Genomic DNA, 16,093 nt, shown 5'->3' on the forward strand with positions numbered 1-16,093 from the left:
TGCAAATGTCTCCATTTTGTTGAAGTCTGGACTCTAACTTCAGACGTGCTGCAATGTTTTTCTTGGAGAGCAGTGGTTTCCTTTGTAGTGTCCTGCCATGGATACCAGGCCTGTTAACTGTTTTGGGTATCGCTGACTCATGAACAGAGAACCAGCAGACCTTAGACATTAGACATTTTTTGAAATTGGCTTGGTGCCTACCTCTATGGAGAGTAGCCAAATTACCAAATGGTTTCCATTTTTAGACAATTAGTCTAACTGTAGACTCATGAATTTTACTCTTTGAGATTTCTCTGTAACTCCTTCCAGCTACATGCAAATCAACAACTCCTGATTTACATTTACATGTACATTTAGTCATTTAGCAGACGCTTTTATCCAAAGCGACTTACAAGTGAGGAACAAGGCAAGCAAACAAAATCTAAGTCAAGGAGCAAAAACATCAAAGCAAAGTGCTATCAAAGAAGTGTTTCTGTTTCAAGAGATGTGAGGTTTTTTAAATATTAAAGTAAGGTGACTGAGCGTGCAGAGATAGGCAGCTCATTCCACCATCAGGCGTGCTGCTGCATTTTGGATCATCTGTACGGGTTTGGTTGTGGATGCAGTGTATTGCAGTAGTCAAGACGAGATATGACGATATGATCAACGCCTGTACAATGAGTTGGGTCGTGTATTCCATCAGGTAAGATCTGATCTTTCTGAGGTCGTGGAGGGCATATCTACTTGACCTAGAGACTGTGGCGATGTGTTCCGTGAAGGTCAGTTGGTCATCAATGATGACCCCCAGGTTTCTGGTCATCTTAGGACTATCACTGCAGATCCAATGTTAATGCTGATGTTGTGTTGTGTCGAAGGTCTGGCAGGGAAGACTAGGACTTCAGTCTTGGAAATGTTAAGTTGAAGGTGTCTGATTGTAGGAATTCTGTATTTTGTGAGGTATGGATGCTGCGGAATAGCATGCTGACACTATTTTCATAAGTCAATGTAGCTCAAAACCACACCTATATTCTTGTTTAATTGACTGGATGCCAGGTTTGCTAACACCTGTTGGTATTAGGTAACATCAGATCTAGTTGATACTTTTTCAACCATCGCTTTGCATGTTTCATGCATGTGTTTAATGAAGACATTACAACTTAGTTTCCTTGATGAAGATCAGATCACATTTTATGACCACTTTATGCAGAAATTGCTTTTACTGGCCAATGTATCACAGGGCTGACACAGTGAAACAATCAACCATTTGCTCTTACATTGATTGCACTTAAAGGCACTCAAGGTAACTAGGTTAGCCAGAGAAATCAGGTAACATGGGTAATTGCGGAACAAGTTTACATGCACATAGGTAACCTGGTTACTGGCAATACATATATATATATGTACAGTGCATCCACAAAATACCCACAATGTCCTTCAGTGGTCCAGAGCCCGGATTTGAACCTGACTGGACATCTTTGGAGAAACTGCTCAAAAAATAGGTGTGCCAAGCTTGTAGCATCATACTCCAAAAGACCTGTGGCTGTAATTGGTGCTAAAGGTGCTTCAACAAAGTACTGAGGAAAGACTGTGAATACTTATGTACATGTCCTGTTTTTGGTGTGTGTAAAAGCTACTTTTTACATTTACTATGTCTAAATTCTCAACAATTATGTGTCTGTGTTTTTGTCAGACTCTTGGCAGACTTTGATTTAAGAAATAAGGAGGCATGACTCTATGTTTCGACCTGTCCTTCATCCTGCCACTCATGTAAAAGAACTCTTTTACATGTTCTTGTAAAAGCTCATTAGACATGCTGTATACACGACAGAGTAATCAGCATTCTCCAGGATAAATCTGCCTGGGATTCTCATGTCCCCTACCATAATTCCAGGAGTAGTTAATACCAGTTACTTAATTGGCTTACTTGAAAGAGATAACTGTAAACACAATGAGTCACACCTCATAGCACTAACCATTCTGACACTGTGCTACCCCAAAAGAAATTCTCTTGGTGTTAGTCTAAGACCAGCTTCCAGAATGTGGTGCATATCACATGTGGTAGGGTTACAGTAAGCTGTCGTGATGGAGCGTGAACATATAGCACCAGGTAACAACAGGATCAATGATATGTAAGTAAATGCCCATTCACACAACATAGTAACATCTACAAAACATACTAAGGTACTGGAAATGAATATTGCCACTGGAAGTGGTGATACTATTCAAATATGTGCATGTCTCAACGGTGAGAATAGAGATTTTCACTGACTTTGGTTGAAAAAAGTGAGCTGTTGTTCACAAAATCAGGCTGTAATCTTAACAATTTTCTATTAGAGAAGAAAATAGAAAAAGCTTATTTTACTTTTGTCACTCGAAACTGTTTGTAGTTTAGTCGTTTATTAATGTAACAACTTGAATCTTTATGTAAATACTGTATGAATGGAGTTTATCCACAAGAAAGTATATGGTTAAACTCCACACACACACACACACACACACACACACACACACACACACACACACTGCACTTTTTTCTCTACTTGAAACCACAGGAAGTGATCGACAGCTTCACCGAACAACGAGACAACAGGATATCTCGGTTCAGAATTTCAAAGGACCAATCAGATGTCAGTGGAGGCAGGCCTAGACTGCGTGGGCGTGCCCTGCTTTGCAAAGTCCCCCCAACCTCGACTCGTACAACTTCTCCAGCTCCAGGAAGTTGTTCAGTCCACTAAGTGCTTTTAAAAAGCGCCTCACACTCATAAAGTCCAGCTCCACAAGTCCATGGTTGCTTTAGCCTGCTCTGCATTATCATGCATCACGGCCACACTGTTCGTCTGCTGCTCACTCTTCTCTGCTTCGGCTCCACTGGTGAGTACTGGTACACATATAAAGTGTTGTCTTTATATGTAGGTCAGTCAGTGTCTTCTGTCCTAACAGGTCCACTCTTGTCTTCTCTGTATAATGAATATTCATCTTAGTGGCACCAGATTTCTCTAACCGTTAGCTGAACTCTCAGGTTGATGGTAGCTCCACATTCAAATGTTTAGTGAGTTCTCCGAGTCCAGACTTGGGTTTGATGGAGACTGTCCCTCCCCACAGTCCAGTCTGAGCTGGAGACAGATGTCGTGGTTCCGGTGCTGCTGTCCAGGCTGGAGTCGCACCTGTCAGACGAAAACACTGCTCGCCGCCGTCTTCGGTCTCTGGACTCCCCCGGGACAGGACCTTCTTATCCGGACAACATCCTTCTGTCGCTGCCCGCCTTTGGAAGAAACCTGCACTTAAATCTGACGAGAGACAACATGTTTCTGTCGGGGGGGTTTGTGGTTGAGGAGAGGCGCAGCGACCACATCGCAGCTGTCAGCCGCTTATCCACGAAGCAGCTCTGCTTTTATTCCGGATCCATCGTCAACCACACGGACTCTTTGGCATCAATCAGCACATGTGGTGGTCTGGTAAATATAACTTCTCCTTTGGCACTTTGAAAGGTTTGTAAAAGTATTCATACTCCTTGAACTTTTCCACATTTTCTCACATTATGACCACAAACATAAATATATTTTATTGGAATGTTATGTGAAAGACCAACACACAGTGGCATACAATTGTGAAGTAGAAAGAAAATTATACATGAGTTTAACTGTTTTTACAAATAAAAAACTGAAAAGTGCAGTGTGCAAAAGTATTCAGCCCCCCTGAGTCAATACTTTGTGGAACCCCCTTTTGCTGCAATTACAGCTGCAAGTCTTTTGGGGTATGTCTCCCCCAGCTTTGCGCATCTAGAGACTGAAATCTTTGCCCATTGTTCCTTGCAAAACAATTCAAGCTAAGTCAGATTAGAAGTGTTTTGCAGACTCCAACAGGTTTTCCTCCAAGATTCCCCTGTATTTGGCTCCATCCATCTTCCCATCAACTCTGCCCAGCTTCTCTGTCCCTGCTGAAGAGAAGCAGCCCCAGAGCATGATGCTGCCAGCACCATGTTTGACAGTTCATCCTGAGTCACCATGGGCATCTTGGCTAAATCTCTGATCAGTGCTCTCCTTGTTCGGCCTGTTAGTTTCGGTGGACCACCATGTCTCGGTAGGTTTGCAGTTGTGCCATACTCTTTCCATTTGCGGATGATGGACTGAACAGTGGTCCGTGAGATGTTCAAAGCTTCGGAAATCTTTTTATAGCCTAACCCTGCTTTCAATTTCTCCACAACTTTATCCCTAACCTGTCTGGTGTCTTCCTTGGACTTCATGATGCTGTTTGCTCCCCAATATTCACTTAACAAACCACACAGACTGTGACAGAAAAGCTGTATTTGTACTGAGATTAAATTACACACAGGTGGTCTCTATTCAGTCATTAGGTCAACATTCAATCAGTCATCAACCATTAGGCAACTTCTGCAGGCAACTGGATGCACTCAGAGAAAAGGGGGCTGAATACTTTTGCACACTGCACTTTTCAGTTTTTTATTTGTAAAAAATAAATAAACTCATGTGTCATTTTCTTTTTACTTCACAATTGTCTGCCACTCTGTGTTGGTCTTTCACATAACATTCCAATAAAATATATTTATGTTTGTAATCATAATGTGAGAAAGTTCAAGGGGTATGAATACTAAGCCACTGTATATGTATCAGAGTAGGATGGATATGTGTTCCAAACGTACAGCTGCTTGGGGGCCTGGGGGTTGAGGGGGATTTTAGAGGTCATAATCTGCACAGAGTCATCTTAACCCAAGGTTTAAACCTAGATAGTCTACTAGCACAGCCACACTCACCTTCTGTAGTTGGGCTATTTCCTAGGACCTCTGACCTAGGGAACAGCCTTAGTATGCAGGAAGGGTTAAAGAAAATCCGATTGTTCCCAATGTAAGCAGTGGAGCTGAGCTGAGGCATTTTGCATGTTGTTACATAAAGTGAGTGTGCAGGTAGGGGTTGAGGCTCAGTCCTGGACTGTTTACCAGAAACAGGCTTAAAGCCAACCTTAAAGTGCTCTCTGTTCCTTTGTTTCCTCTGTATAGCTTCAGTGACAGTTGAAACATTCAGCTTACCTACAGATCAGAAGCGTATAAACACTGTTAGACAAATAGTGGGCATATCATGAAACAAACATACAGTAGTAAGTATTTTTATAGTATGTTTGCAGTGCCCTTTTGTAACAGAAATTTTAGTGCTGTGGGCATCAAATGGGAATTCATACAAGGCACAATGTCAATAAACCCGTAACTTGTACATACCAGATTTCAACGCTCACTGTTTATGTGTTTAGATTCTTTCCTTTGCTTGTGAGGGCTACCATGAGTTCTCACACCTCTCTCAACTGTTTCTTGAATAGTTTTCCAGCTGTGAGTAACTTCATTACTTGTGTTGTTCATTGCATTGTGTGGAAACATGGATTTTGTTGGTATTTCTAAAAGAAAATTAAAGTTTTTACTTATTATTTTTCCTTACTTTTACTATTTTTTGTAATTAGTTTCCCTTTCCTGTCAATAATAGTGTGACACCGTATTCACAAATAGAACCTAAATGATCCATCAGCATAGCTGACATTTTTGACAAGTATTATGTAACATTTTAGTATATACACTAAGGAAATGGGATAATATGATATTATATTGTGAAAGATAAAAATGTCTCCACGATTATTAGTACTGCGCTATGGTGCACATTCTATCTATTGCATCTATGATCTTTTATGTATTTATTGAGAACCTCAAGGTGCTAGTGAAAAAACAATGTGAACCTTTGGAATAATTACCTCCTAAAAGAATTTAATTTGAAATCTTCCTTCAGTGGTTACTCAAGGAGACCTTGCTTTTGGTACAAGTTTGTTAACATGGTCAATGACACAGATTTGCTTAAATTTGATTACTGTCCTAGTAATGCTGTCTACAGTTCTCACATTTTATTTAATGGCCCTATAGTTTAGTTTTGCCATGTAAAAATGACAGCAGCGTTTATAAGAATTTAAGTTACCAGAGTGTTTGGAACACAACAATGTTATATACTGTTAGTAGAGGAGTCAATTTAATATTTGACTGAACTGTAGTCTCCCATTCATGGACATCACCGTTGCTGGGTAATCTCTCAGGTGATGCTCTGTCAGGGCTATCCTGGAGCCATCTTTAGCTCTTGTTTGTTTTGCGATTTGCTCTCCAAAGTTTAATTTTTAACAACGAGAGGCATGATCACTTTGATTGATTCAGATCATTGACTTGTCCACTGGAAAACTGTCTGGTTTATAGATTTGAAAATCTTCATTGTTGCTACACTTTGTTATTTTTTACAATTTTGAATTTTTAGAATAGCCACATTTCTGGATTATATGTTATTTGTGAAAGCAGCAAGTATGCTTGTGCAGATTGGTGATCAGCTGGGTTAGTTGTACCTAATTATTTTAAGCAACCTGTTTGGAGTCTGCTGTCCATCAGACAAACATGCAATCTGCTCTTGTGCCTGCACTACTGCTAAATGGTATTTTATCTCTTTGCACTTGACTTTAATATGCTCTTTTGAGTTTTTCTTTACTTGAGGAATATTGCAGGTTGTCTTGGTGCCAGTGTACAGTAGCCTATATATCAGGGGTCATTAACAAGGCGGACAAAGCGGGACACCTTAATTTTAATAGGCGCAGCTATTTCAGTCTTTACGGTAATTAATTGGCCAATTGAATGCGAATTAAGCCATCCCACGTGACTTCACTTAGCCAATCGATTGTGTGGATCACAGGCGATAAAAGTTGCGACCCAACAGTAGATGAGAGAAAGTTCGAAGTTGGAAAGGAATTAATTAAGAAAGACGGTGATAACAGAGAGAAAGAGAGGAGACATTCAGTGTGTCTCGTATGATCAGAAACTGTGTCTCTTATTAAAAGTGCCAATGTCAAACGACATTATGAGACAAAACACAAAGGTTATGAACACACATTATCCTGCACTTTCCTCCCTAATAGCAGAAATGTGGGCCACATCCACTAGTATCTGTTGCCAGAACATCCACTCAGGCCAATAGCCATTTTCACATCCAGTATGAACTTTAGACAGTGTCTGATCTATGTTTGTTTTTATGTTATCAAACAGTAACAAAACAATCGCATAAAGACACATACAGTACATATGCTGATAGGGAACCAATAGGGAGGATTTGTCCATGTAAATGTCAATCATCAGTTAAATCATCCCTATTGGCTGGTATGTTTATTTTTTTAACACCTATTCTATTTAAATGTTCTTTAACTGACCCTGGTGAAGATCATGGATCAAGGTGAAATATATTGGACTAATAATAAAGTTGTTCGATGATCTGCAAACTCGAGATTTGATCTTTTCAGTCTGTTTCTTCTCATCCATGCATCTTGGCAGAAGAAGAAGTTATGCCAGGAATTTCTGCTTTGCTCTTTACATCAAATCAAAGCAGTGCCAGCAGGATTAGAAACCATGAGTTCTAATAATAATGATGATGACATACTCTATTGTGTTTTGGTTGGACACCTGCCAGGCAGCAGATAATGGCACTACTATAGGGTTTTAGTGTCTTGTCCAACAATACCTTGACATGTTGCCAGGAGGAGCCTGAGCTACCTCCACCCTACTTAATTGCCTTCCTGGAAGTACAGCACCAGTAAGCATGGTCATTTCTTTTATGCTTTCTGGTGTTGTGTTGAGAGGATTGAATGAACATGGACATGCTTGCTGTAAATTATTTGGACAGTTACTTGCTCTGCTTAATAATCAAGCATATCTTAAAGCCCTCAGAGTTCCATATTATATATTAATGATAATTAATGTATACTTTATTGATCCCCTTGGGGAAATTCGTTTTGCACAGCTGCTAGACTGAGTCGACACTACTACGGGGTTTTGGTGTCTTGTCCAAGGACACCTCAGTTAGTAGCCAGGACCAGCTCCCAGTTCAGATTTGGGAGGCTACTACCATCTTTATTTTGCTTAAAACCTTCCTTTTTGCAACAGACTCTACTGATACATTGAGCCTGTCTTCTCTCTCCTGTAGTTGTACTTCTTTGTCTCTCTCTCCCTCTCTCTAAATTTGTCTGCAGGCGTCCCCAGCCTTGGAGCTGTATGTTTCCAGTGTGCAGTTCCTGATCCTACCAGCCTGCCCAGTGTTTTTGCTCCTAGATGTTGTTATTTTGTTGTCTGCTGTCTTTCCTCTCTCTAATAACAAAAAATACATTTATACACAAAACATTTTAACCATATAGTCTACATACAGAAATCTTGTTATGTGTCTGCCTTATTCCAAAATTGATTCAATTCATTATTTTACTCAACAAAAAATAACTCAAAATGTCAAGGTCATAAAAATAATAATAATGTTTGCAAATGTATTAAAAATAAATAAAGAAAAATCACATGTACATAAGTATTCACAGCTTTTGCTTAGTATTTTGTTGAAGAACCTTTAACAGCAATTAGAGCCTCACGTAATATTGGGTATGTGCTAAGTGTAGCATGTATTTTTTGGGCATTCTTCTTTGCAGTACCTCCAACCTCAAACTTCAGGTTGGATGGGGAATGTCAGGGCACAGCCATTTTCAGATCTCTCTAGAGATGTTCAATTTGGTTCAAGTCTGGACTCTAGCTGGGCCACTCAAGGACATTCAAAGAGTTGTCCTGTAGTCCACTCCTTTGTTATCTTGACTGTGTGCTTAGGGTCATTGTCTTGCTGAAAGATGAACCATTGCCCCATTCTGAGGTCTAGAGTGCTCTGCAAGAGGTTTTCATCAAGGATCAAGGATGTCTCTGTACATTGCTGCATGCATCTTTCCTTCAATCCTGACTAGTGTCCCAATTCTTGCCACTAACAAATACCCCCACAACATGATGCTGACACCACCATGCTTTACTGAAGGGATGGTATTGGCAAGTTGCTGAGTAGTACCTGGGCTCCTCCAGATGTGACACTTCACAATCTTGTTCAATCTTTGTTCATCAGACCAGAGTTTCTCATGGTCTGAGAGTCTTTCAGGTGCAGTTTGGCTAACTTTTACTTAGGCGACGTTTCCATCTGGCCACTCTACCATACAGGCCTTCAGTTTTTATTTTAAATAAAATTGCAAAAATTCAAAAAAAAAATATACAGTGGCAAGAAAAACTGTGAACCTTTTGGAATTTCATGGTTTTCTGCATTAATTTGTCATAAAATGTGCTCTGATCTTCATCTAAGTCACAACAATAGAAAAACACAGTCTGCTTAAAATAATAGTTCACAAACATTATATGTTTTCAAGTTTTTATTGAACATAACATGTAAACATTCACAGTGCAGGGCAGAAAAAGTATGTGAACCCCTAGACTAATGACTTCTCTAAGAGCTGATTGGAGCCAGGAGTGATGAGATGAAACCAAAATTGAGTTGTTTGGAAAAACATACAACACTATGTGTGGAGAAAATAAGGCACAGCACACCAACATCAAAACCTCATCCCCACTGTAAAATATGGTGGAAGGAGCATCATGGTTTGGGGCTGCTTTGCTGCCTCAGGGCCTGGACGGATTGGATTGTTGTCATTGATGAAAAAATGAATTCCAGAGTTTATCAAGACATTTTGTAAGAAAACGTAAGACCATCTGTCCCCAACTGAAGCTCCACAGAGGATGGGTGACGCAACAGGACAATGACCCAAAGCATACAAGTAATTCAACAAAAGAATAGCTTCAACAGAACAAAATACACCTTCTGGAGTGGCCCAGTCACAGTCCTGACCTCAACCGGATTGAAATGCTGTGGTATGACCTTAAGAGAGTCATTCACACCAGATATCCCAAGAATATTGCTACACTGAAACAGAAAATATTACATTTTATCCACTTTGCGATAAAGCTGTAACATGTAATGTGAGGAAAAAATTAGGGGCTGTCAATACTTTCTGGATGCACTGTTCAATACAATGTGTAGAACAAACAAAAGGCACAAATAAAAAAGCCCTTGCTGGATTGATGACAATGTTATGTGTGTCTAAGTGAGAAAGAGAGCGAAGCAGTGAACACTTACCCACAGGAGAGAATCAGAACATGTCTGTGGAAGTGATCAGACACAAGATTATAAGCCTGAGGCAGGAAGCTTGAGTTTCCAACTTGGTCTCTAAGCTGATTTTTTTGTACTAACTCACTCCTGATGTTGAAGTGTGAATGTGTGCAGTATATGAGTAAACTAAAAAGACAGCACATGCAAGATCAATCTGAATGGAAACTAAATTTTCTAATGAGCAAAAAGTGAGCCAGACAGCCCCAAAACACTAACTAATGCATATTTACAACAAAAATGCATTTAGCATTAATATTAACCAATTTAACTTCAGCTGACATAGAAAAAACAAATTTTCTTTTCCAATTAATGCTTGATTGATTGCTAAGTTGATCAAGTGGCTGGTAGAGAGAGTTTTTCTGGCTCACCAGCTGAGTCGTGCCTGGCATATCTGTGGATCTACTGTAAATAATGTGAAGGAATCTCAGTAATATATTGTTTGGAAATGAATGGGTATAGATTGCTTTCTACGTCATTTGGAAAATTTACATTTAAAAGATAACTAGCAAATTAACCAGACTGGGTTATGTTACAAAGAAAATCTGTGCCAGTGCCAATGGAAGTTCCTGAAATGCTGAGTCATTTCCAGAGTTTATGCAGGAAACTGAGGACGGGTTGAGTGAAGGATCGTGGGAATCTGTGTTCGTATCAAGACTTGATTTCTGCTCCACCTCACTGTGTAAAGAAAAGCTTATTATTGTGGGCAATGGTAGCTGAGCTTAACCTGACCCTAACCTGGACGACAGTCCACAATTTAAACAAACCTCAACAATATACCATTTTTCGTGGCAAACAGCTGTCACAATACACATACATAGCAGGCAGTCTTAAGCTGGATCAGGTGTTGTTAATCTTTCCTGTTTATTTTTCTATATGCCTTAGACTTACCGTATTTTCCGCACTATAAGGCACACCGCATTATAAGGCGCACCTTCAATGAATGGCCTATCTTAAAACCTTTGTCATATATAAGGCGCACCGCATTATGAGGCGCATAGAATAGACGCTACAGTAGAGGCTGGGGTAACGTTATGCAACATTAGATGGAGCTGCGCTAAAGGGAATGTAAACAAAACAGTCAGATAGGTTTGTCAAACGTTATTAATAGATTACAAACCAGCGTTCTGACAACTCCGTTCACTCCCAAAATGAATAAACAGCTGTTTTATTATTTTCCCCGAGGTAAAGTCAGTGACGTAGAATTTCTGTGACACAGTTTATCTTTGTCCATATTGATGATGTGCTCTGGCCGTGTCATGCCTTTCAGTTCAAGTGATAAATTCTAAAAAGTATTATAGTATTGTTTGTCAGAGTGAGAGTTGTGTATTTTAGTTGATCTTTGTTAAGATAATTAGTTGCAGAGTGAGCGCTCTTTCCACTCTCTGTTCAATAGTACAGCTTTGACTTATTTTCTCCGTCGGTAAATTAAGCTAGTTTAGTTTCCACAGTAAAACGAACTGGTAAAAACTCATCAGCACTGTACAAAAAGGCTCAGAGCCGGATGTATAAATTGAGTACTTCAACGTCTGCAGCACCATGCTGCAGATGTATGAGTCTGTGGTTCCTGTGTCATCTTCTATGCTGTGGTCTGCTGGGGCAGCAACATGAAGGTGGCAGACACTAACAGACTAAACAAACTGATTAGGAGGGCTGGCTCTGTTCTGGGGGTGGAGCTGGACCCTCTACATGTTGTAGCTGAGAGAAGGATGCTGTCCAAACTCCTCTCAATCCTGGACAATCCCTCCCAACCATTCTGTATATAAATTGAGTTCTCTGTATTGATGTTATTGTGTATTTGTGTTGGTCTGGATCTTTCCTGGTTGTGGTTTCCTTTCTTTCTGTCTGTGTTGAGAGCAACTGTAACAAGGCAAAACAATTTCCCTCTGGGTTATTTTAATTTTTCTGAATCTTGAATTTATTACACATTATCCTGGTCAAAGATACATCTTTGTTCATACAGCAGAGCTTTGCCTGGAATAAGCTACAGTGTTGAGCTTTAGTTATTGTAACTGACTATGAAAGAAACCCATCATCTGGTGGTGTCTGTGGGTTCCATTTGGAACTGAATTTTAACACTGAACTGAACTAAAGTAATGGTGATATTATCCTATATGTGGTTGGGTACAGTACCATAATAATAAAAATGCTGTTCAAATAATTGTTTGTAAAAGTTTGTAACTATAAGGAAATAGTTATGGAATTATCTGTAGGATGTATATTATCTGTGTTACTTTAATCATGTTTATCCCAAAATTGCTGTTCAGTTGCAACTGGCTTCTTGAAGATGTTTCACCTTCCATCCAGAAGACTTCATCAGTTCTGACTGTCTAGACAAGCACACTATAAACCCGATGAGTTGCTGAGTTGTTAGCACTAGATGGTCACCTGTGGGTTGCTGTTCCACCTGGCTTTCATGTGTGTCACTTTATACCTGAGACAGTGGGTTGGTGATGCCTTCTAAGTGGAAGGTGAAACATCCAGCGCTTAAAGCAAATCCAGTTGCCACTAAACAGCACTTTTGAGAGAACCATGACCTGGATAACTGAGAATCTTCATAGACATTTAATAATGTTGCAAGCTTGGGATACATTACATTTAAAAACAAGTAACACATGTTACACACCATATTCACCATATAATTAGCAAGTATCATCACAACACATTCAGCACATTTCTCCTTTTTGTTCACAGACTGGGATAGTTCAGATTGGGGAAGAGAGTCTGTTCATCGAGCCAGTTGGTGAAAATGACCCATTAGAGACATTCACCACAGTTAAACACAGGCTACTGCGATACCGACGTGCTGCCAAACCCCACTTAACTCAGGGTGCTGAACTGCCTAACTACTGTGAGACTGTACAAGGTAAGTATTAAATAAAATTCAATATTAAGACTCAAAAGACTTATTTTATAAATGTAGATTGTTGCTTGCTTGCATATCTGTTGTTTATTGTTTATATAGTACATTTATAAGATGAGATAAGATAACATAACATAAGATTTTATTGTCACAGTAGCAGGGTAAAACTCACCCTAGTTAGTCTTCTGTAGGGCTAACAGCTAATTGCTAAAATCCCTCTTACAAAAAATAAATATGTACAAAAACTCTATGCTGTGATGTGAAGGATCTTTGTTCCATGGCATCCCTTGGAGACAAAATTGCTAACAGAAGGCCAAGCGAAAGGGATGTCCAGCTTTTATCACTTTGCAAAAAAATACAAAAAAATTGTCACGCTATAGTCATGCTGACTCTAATTTTTGTGCACTGCACTGTTTTCACCTTATTTTGGTTTTATTGGTCAAAAATGGAGCTTTGTATCTTTTTCACTCATAGTAAATAACTTACACACCAACCACTTGTTATGTGTGTATTTATGATGTTACTGTCTGTGTTACATTGTGCATGACAGAGCATGTGAGCAGGAGTTTAAGAGAGCTGCTTTTTTTGAAGGAAAAAGGAGGGTGTTGCCCTATGTCCCCCACCAATTTTGTGCCACTAACGCTTGACATAGTGAGCCTGAAGCAAGTTTGACCCAGAATTTCTTTGAGCGGAAGACAGAAGTTCAAAGCAGTGAGGAGTGGAAATTCTTACTGCTCCACTTGAACCATCATGCTTGTAAATGTGCATGGCAGAGAAATTACTCCATACAGATGGGTCAAATTACAGTGGATGAGATTTTTGTGATTTGTGATTCGGAATCATACAATCACCTCAAATACCCTGAAAGATCTTTCAAATCTCTCTTCAGTGATTTGTTGATAGTGAGCAGTGTGAATGAAGTAGTGTCTGCCTCTCTTAGCTGAAATGGGCCAGTTGAACATCCCAGGGAAACAGTGCTAATAAATCATGTTTCAAGACAGCATTTACTGCTGTCTGCCAAGCTTTGATGTTCATTCAGCTTCAGTTAATTGTAAGAGAGGCTGTGTGCAATGCAGATGTTTCCCCTTTTTTATTTGTATCTACTTTCTGCAGTTCTTGTTGGAGCCGGCTGAGCCTCTTGCTGTTAGGACTATCAAACACAGAGCATTAATGTGCATATTTTCCTAACCCTTAGGGTCTCTGTCCTAAGATTATAGACATTTTTCGGTCATAGGAATTCACAGTGAAGATTTTTTGGAAGACAGCCGTTTGTTTTCTAGTGTAGCAAATTTTTTAACAGACTACCTAGTCAGGAGCATTAATGACTGGGTTGGAAAGTAACCTGGGAAGACACCTAATTAGTGTCTGTAGTAGGAGTGCCAAGTTGTTGGCACTACATTTTTATTTGGCACTAAAACATCACTAAATTCAGTTCAATTCAGTGTATTTATATAGCACCAAATCACAACAAAAGCCATCTCAAGGCACTTTACGGTGTTACAAATTATAACTGTATACAGAATTATGTCAAAACCCAACAATCCTACTTGAGCAGCACTAGGTGACATGGAAGAGGAAAAACTCCCTTTAACAGAAGAAACTTCCTGCAGAACCAGGTTCAAGGTGGGTGGGCATCTGCCTCGACTCGTTTAGGTGAGTTGAAAAAGCAGAGAGAAAAGAAGATTAGATTAATCATGCAGCATTATTTTATACACCCTGTCCACACCCTGCTTACTTTCTCTCTTGCACACACTTGGCCAATCACTGTGTGAGTGGCAATTGTCAGAAAGTGACAAATGTTGGAAACTTGCAGACAGCATTACTCATGAAGATGTGATGTGAATAGTAACAAACTTGAAAAAATTTTATTTTACACTTGAACTTTACCCAGCCCAGTGGCCATCAGATCAGATTGTGGTTGCACTGGGACATTGTGAACCCCAGGATATAGGCATTTGTGTGTCAGTAAGTATGAGATGGAGCCAGTCATTACAGCAAAAGGCCACTTGTGAACCTACCATTGCTATTGGAGAAATCTCTGTCACACTTTTCCACTAAGCAGAAAGACACAAACAGCTGAACAACCATTGCTGTTCAGCTGCAGAGATGGTGACTGTGCAGTGCATGATCTGCCTGATGTTATCATTCTGTTAGCTAACAGACAATTAAAATGTTCCCCATGATTCCCCTGTGCACAGTCATTAACTGAAGCAGCTTGACCTTGAACACTCAGCTGCAACTCGAGAGTTACATAACGCCATGCAAGCTAAAGACCACCAGCACTTTTGACAACCTGTATAAATAAATTTGTTCCATATGTTCATAACTGGGGCTTACACAATAATTGAAACCTTCTCTTTAAAAGGGAAAAAACTGTAGATCTGAATGTGCAAAACTGCAGATCCCCTGTTTTCAGTCATGGCAGGGTTTTTCCATGTTTTCCATTACTTCCAACTAACTTCACAATATGTACATTCACATTCTGCTGTATGAGAAAGTGCCCGTTTCTACCTGGCATAAGTTTTAGCTGGCTAGTTTTTACTGACTGACTGACTGCCAGTTACAAACTGTAGAAATGAACTGTTACAAATTATTCAGCATCAATCGGCAATCTTCCTTTTAACAGAATAAAGCAGTGAAATGTGAACTTATTTCGAACTTCTATACAGCATGTATCATGAAAACCTTATGAAACATTATGTAAAATAATAATCATTAGTGAGATAAAGCTATTTATTGATTGCCCGGACTTCTTGCAAGCCCTTCAGGTATATCTGACATTCCTATCGGCATGCTTGGGTGACCCTACTTTGAGGGAAAAGTCAGCAGAGGTGAACGGTGTCCTGAGGTTAGTTGAATAAGAAGATGTTTCAGTGAATTCTTTCCTCAACATTCACATCTCCCTTGACTACACCAGTTCTCTCTGTTCCTCCTTTTCTGCAGACCTCCTCTCCTCTTTCATTTCACACATGAGTCGCTGTTACTGGATTATAATTATTGTTGCATGCTTTCTTTGCTTTAGCTGGTAATGATGGAGATTATTTTAACCCTTTGTGCTGTATTGATGATCATATGTTTAGAATAAAATAATTATATTTGAAAGACTTTTCTTACTGCTAGGTAGTTTGTGAATTTCACACTGGTGCCTATAAAGTTTTATTGCTGTATTGTATCTTTTTTTTTTTTTTTACTTAACACGAGTAACAAAAAAATAACT

At 39.5% G+C, this 16,093-nt stretch overlaps 1 protein-coding gene across 1 annotated transcript in view; it reads left to right on the top strand.

Moving 5' to 3' along the window:
* Window positions 1-2,616: 2,616 nt before the first annotated feature.
* adamts17 (ADAM metallopeptidase with thrombospondin type 1 motif, 17) overlaps window positions 2,617-16,093 on the top strand; it is an 88,918-nt gene continuing 75,441 nt past the window's right edge. Inside the window, exons 1-3 of the mRNA XM_026377782.1 lie at window positions 2,617-2,850; window positions 3,082-3,434; window positions 12,708-12,879. Coding sequence (XP_026233567.1) covers window positions 2,793-2,850; window positions 3,082-3,434; window positions 12,708-12,879 — 583 coding nt within the window. The 5' untranslated portion in view covers window positions 2,617-2,792. The remainder of the gene's footprint in view (window positions 2,851-3,081; window positions 3,435-12,707; window positions 12,880-16,093) is intronic.

The sequence above is a fragment of the Anabas testudineus genome, chromosome 3 (assembly GCF_900324465.2).
Source record: "Anabas testudineus chromosome 3, fAnaTes1.2, whole genome shotgun sequence".
NCBI classification, from domain to species: Eukaryota; Metazoa; Chordata; class Actinopteri; order Anabantiformes; family Anabantidae; genus Anabas; species Anabas testudineus.